This window comes from Mastomys coucha, unplaced genomic scaffold (genome assembly GCF_008632895.1).
Source record: "Mastomys coucha isolate ucsf_1 unplaced genomic scaffold, UCSF_Mcou_1 pScaffold21, whole genome shotgun sequence".
Classification (NCBI taxonomy): Eukaryota; Metazoa; Chordata; class Mammalia; order Rodentia; family Muridae; genus Mastomys; species Mastomys coucha.
The window spans coordinates 10,037,412-10,042,764 of record NW_022196904.1 but is presented as its reverse complement, the minus strand read 5'-3'; the positions used below and the strand labels follow the sequence as shown (position 1 = coordinate 10,042,764).

The following is a 5,353-nucleotide window of genomic DNA, read 5'->3' as shown; positions in this document are numbered from 1 at the left end:
CCGCCAAGGCAGCTCGGGCCTCAAATGGGTGTAAACCAATTCATGCTGTAACCAAAGTCTACCCTCAAAAACTGTATAAAACTGTGTGCTTGGAATGTTGAGGGTCTCCTCTGCCCCGACTGCAGGACAGCCCCAGCATGCTAGATCAATAAACCTCTTGCTTGTTGCATCAAAAAAAAAAAAAAAAATGAAGTGCTTACTCAGGCTAATCCCAGCACTCCACAGAAGCAGAGACAAGTAAATCTAGCATCCTCTTGTAGAAAAGATACATTCAGAGTTGATAGGTGTAATTCTGATAGGCCTGCCTTTATATGTTTCTTTACATTTCAAATGAATTTGGAAATAATTTTCCTATTGTTCATCAGAACATAAGGGCAGATGGTTGGGTAGCCCGTGGATAAAACTCTAGTAACTATAAGACCCTGTCAAGCCTTAGCTTACTGGAGACCCTCTGAGTGAATCACATGGAGTCTGATCGATGCAAAGAACGTGAGGATTTTTAATGTTCCAGTGCACTGGGGCCATCCCAGACCCTAAGGAGAGGTGGCGATGACACCACACAGCTTGTTCAATGAGCTTTTATAAAATTTTCAGAGCAGCAGCCATTAGACATAATGTGATTGGCAAAAACAATGTGACTTTTAAAACTGATTGGTCTTCAGGGCATGAGATGGCAAGGACTTCCCTTGTCTGAAAGTGAACAAACGTCCATCCTGTGGAATGTGCCCCCACCCGAAGGTTGGTTCTCACCCTGTGATCTGAAGAATCTTAATTAGCCTTGCCCTTCCAGAGAGTTCTACTACATTCTCAAAGTTCTTGAGCTTATTAAGGAAATTCCTGTCTTCCTGGTGTTTTTCTGAGATGTCCCTGTCTATTCGGTTCTCACATAATCAGATCCAATACTGGGCTGTTCTTAGGTCTATAAAACAAATAGAAGGGGCTAGAGAGATGGTTCAGCAGTTAAGAGCACTGACTGTTCTTTTAAAGGTACTGAGTTCAAATCCCAGCAACCACATGGTGGCTCACAACTATCCATAATAAGATCTGATGCCCTCTTCTGGTATGTCTGAAGGCAGCTACAGTGTATTTACATATAATAAATAAATCTTTAGACCAGAACAAGCAGAGGTCCTAAATTCAAATTCCCAGCAACCACTTGATGGCTCACAACCATCAGTACAGCTACAGTGTACTCATATATACATTAAATAAATAAATATTTAAAAAAAAAACATGGGTGTGGTGGCACACGCCTTTAATCCCAGCACTTGGGAGGCAGAGGCAGGTGGATTTCTGAGTTTGAGGCCAGCCTGGTCAACAAAATGAGTTCCAGGACAGCCAAGGCTATATATACAGAGAAACCCTGTCTCGAAAAAAAAAAAAAAAAAGACTGAACGCCCCCCCGCCCAAAAAAATAGAATATGACAAAGGTGTTTGAACAATAAAAAACACAAAGAAACCCACAAGCAGAAGGATGCTTTTGGTGGCTCTTTTTTCAGAAGATGCATGGAGAGAGACACCGAAACTGTGGATATGCTGTGTTCTCCTATTGTGCCTGAACAGGAGGCTCACCATGTAGAGGCTGGACCACATCAGGAGAAACACAAGCAGGATATCTCTAATCATTAGTGCAGTTACATGTGACATGGTGGAGTGACAGCAGTCCTGGCTACTTTGGCAGTATATCTGGAAATACCTAGAACCCACAACAGTGAAGTTGATTTTTCCCTTTACGTTTTCAACCATGGGAAGATAGAGAAATGTGTTGATGATCCAGATGACAAGGAGTAATGGAAAAATGCATGACTCAAGCTTGGATTTAAGCCATGCCCACTTGGAATCGTTAGAACTGACAGTGATGGCTTGAAATACACTCAGTAGCAAGATAGTACAGAGGGAAAGGCCCCTAGTAACACTGTATGCATACAAAACTGCCTTACATGCAACATCATGGAAAAGCAGTCTGACTGCAAAGGCTCTCATGACATCTGGTATCAGCTTGAACATGATGCTCAAAACATTGACAAGCATTAGATGTGTGAAGATCATATCTACAGGCTTCTTCTGAGGAGGCTGAATTAAGAATTTGTATATGTATAGTATGAAGAGGAGCAAGTTTCCCATGAGTCCAATGAAAACAACTGACAGGAGAAAGAGTCCAGAAATTAGGTCTTTTGGAAACATTATCTTAATGAAGTCTTCATTGTTCTGCTAGGATAAGGCAAACCAAGCAAATATAAGTGCATAGTGTTGTAAAGTTAAAATTAATGGACTAGGTGGATATAGTGATTGACAGATAAGCACAAGGGGATAGTAGTGAAATGACATTCTACAGATGAAGCTCAAAGGTAACACTTCTAGAAAATGGATTCCATTATTTCTGAGAACATGAGAGTAGAAAAGTCAGGGTTAAAGAACTCACATGGAATCACCGAACATGTTAGTATACGAACTGGGGCATATTCGACTCATGTGAAAAAATGAATTTATATTGTACAAAACTAAAATCTTGAACATCAAGTAAACAAATTATCAAAATGTTTTAAGGTATAAAATTAAGTGGAGAGTTCTCAAAAGATAAATATAAGACAAATGGCTGAGAAACACTTGTTTTTTCAACGTATGACATAGTCATCAGGGAAATACAAATTAAAATTATTTTGAGATTTCACCTTATCAAAATCAGAAAGACCAAGATCAGTAAATCAAATGATAGCACATGCTGAGGAGGAGAGGGAGAAACTTTCCCAGAGTGCCAACTGGTACATCCAAAGTGGAAATCAGTATAGGGTTACTCCAACACCTAAAAATGGATTTACAAGATCCAGCTATATACCACCTCTTGGTATATGACCAAAGGACTGTACAGCTCACTACAGAGACACTTGCTCATCCATGTTCACTGCTGCTCTGTTCATAATAGTCAGGAATTGGTAACATGTTGGGACCCAAAAGCCTCTGGCATCTCAGTCTCCATCTTGTCACTGGGCCATCATCTATTAACTAACACTCTTTTGTCTCTGCCACTATCTTGCTTCCATTCCTGCAATTGACTCAAGACATTTTACAATAGGGAGCTTTCCAAACACCTTACAATGAAGACATTCCTTTCTGGACTTTTCACGAAGAAGACATTCCTTTCCAGACATTTTATGATGTGGACATTCCATTTATGCTAATGTGTAAACAAGCAATAATACCAGTTTGGCCTGTGCACCTGGGCAAATACCTTTGTGGTTTGTAGCTTTAAAAGCCCCTTGTTTCCCTAGAGTAAATTGAGACTTGATCAGAATTTTTTGTCTTGTCTCATTCCTTTGCATGTCCTTATCCCAAATTTGTTGTCGTAGTTCCCTCTTCTTGAGAACCCCCTTATTTAAGTCCTGCAGGTTGGAACAGGAAGTGACTAGAGGCTCATCACCAGATTAAAGGATAATAAGAATGTGAGATTATATACATATATACACACATGTGTATATATGTATATATGCATATATGTATCTCTCTCTCTCTCTGTGTGTGTGTGATGTGTGTGTGTGAACATCATTCATGAAGTCTGCAGAAAAATGAAAGGAGCTACAAACAATCATCCTGAGTGAAGTAACTCTGTCCCAGAAAGATAAACGCTCCATGATCGCTCCATGTGGATGCAGGCTTGGCTACTGCCTTTGTACTTCCTCTCTAAACAGAGATATTCTTAGTCACTTGATATGTCTATAGAACATTATAGCACAGAACAAGCATGTGAGTAGCTCTAACTTTGGTTAGGACTCTATTACAAATCTCTGTTAGGATGAGGATCATTTCAACAATTACATATCTAAGCTATCCAGGTACAGACTTTTAGCTCCCTGTTTCTAAATTTTTATTTCTGAGACAAATGTCAGTGTATGGGACAATGAGGTCCCCACAACTTGTAAAGGTTCCTGAAATAAAGAGAGTAAAAACTATACCTAGCAATCCAACTGTACAAAGCAAAATCTTAACCAAAGAATTTTTTTGGACAAACAGCATTCATGCCGTAAAAAAAGAAACCACGTCTGATCAGGAATTGAAGTGTCTTATAAAGTAATGCAACATTCAAGGGTAATATTTGCCATGCCTTTATGAAAGATTTTCAAGCATAGTACCAATGAAACTGATATATGTTGGGGAGATACTGACATGAAAACTTGCATTGATCCTGAAGTGTCCTGAGAGATAAAAGCAATGAGATGTGGTCACAGAGTGGCACATCTTTGCACACAAGAAATAGCACTGCAGACCTAGGTCTTCGCTGGGGCTACAGAGCATCTGAGTGACTCTTTTATAGTCCAGCCAAGATGTGTGCTAGATTCAGCCAAGGCCAGCCAGCATTCCAGTGAAACCTTAACCACCCAGGCTCAGTTACATGCTCACCATATGTAGGGTGAAATCTATACCATTAAGCAGATCTTTATTCCAAGGCTAGCTTTTCAGATCAAGATCCTAGAAATGGCCATGTAACCAAACAGGGACCAGGAAGGACCCAAATACATTGAAGCTCCTAGCCACAAGACAGACAGGATAGGTTCTTTGTATAAACCATGTCACATCCATGAGACCCAGGCCCACTGTTACTCAGCTGTGAATGGGGAGGGACTTAATCCACTCAGAATACTTTCATTAAAAATTTAGAAAGCTGGAAATGGCCTTGGACTCTTATATACACAGATCTGAACATGAGCCAATATACACAATCAATACTCAGGAAAATAGAAGGGAGACTGGCCGAGCTGCAGGGATGTGCCTTGGGTATGAATACATCATAGGAGCAAATGTCAAAGCAGCATTGGCTGTAGAGACAAAGCAGAAATAGGACACCAGAGCCTGAGGCTGAGTCTCTATAAATCCCCTGAATAAAGTAAATTTCCCTACTATTCACTGGCTGTGAATGCAGAGTCAAAGGAACATGAGATCTTTGCCTGTAAGTTTGGTCCAGTTCTGATGAAAGGCTTGCCTACAAAGAGACCACATGGAGACAAGGCTCTCTACTTCCATTGTCCCTGAACCTGATTGGGGCCACAGGAGAAACACAATTGTTCTACTTCAGGTTAATCTGGGCTGGCTGTCAATTGTTGCTGTTGCCCTCCCTCCTCACCCCACTCACTATAAGGAGGAAAGATAAATTCAGCTGAAGACAGTACACTGGACAGACACAATAAAAGAGACAAAATGGATGGGGAAGATGAGAGCTAAAAACCAGATAGAAACATCCACCCTGATTTTCTCTCCAGTGAGTTTCTAAGACCAGAGTAGCCATCTGGGAAGCACAGGCCCCACGAGTTGCAGGGGACTTGCAGGGCAGCAGGGACAGGACAAGCTCTAGTCAGAGACA

At 40.8% G+C, this 5,353-nt stretch overlaps 1 protein-coding gene across 1 annotated transcript; it reads right to left on the bottom strand.

Moving 5' to 3' along the window:
- Positions 1–326: 326 nt before the first annotated feature.
- LOC116100369 (vomeronasal type-1 receptor 3-like) lies at positions 327–2,184 on the bottom strand. Its single transcript, XM_031384177.1, has 4 exons — positions 1,427–2,184; positions 887–940; positions 449–451; positions 327–405 (listed from the first exon to the last, which is right to left on the bottom strand). Exons 1-4 carry the CDS (start codon positions 2,182–2,184, stop codon positions 327–329), a joined length of 894 nt encoding a protein of 297 aa, XP_031240037.1.
- Between the last annotated feature and the right edge of the window lie 3,169 nt (positions 2,185–5,353).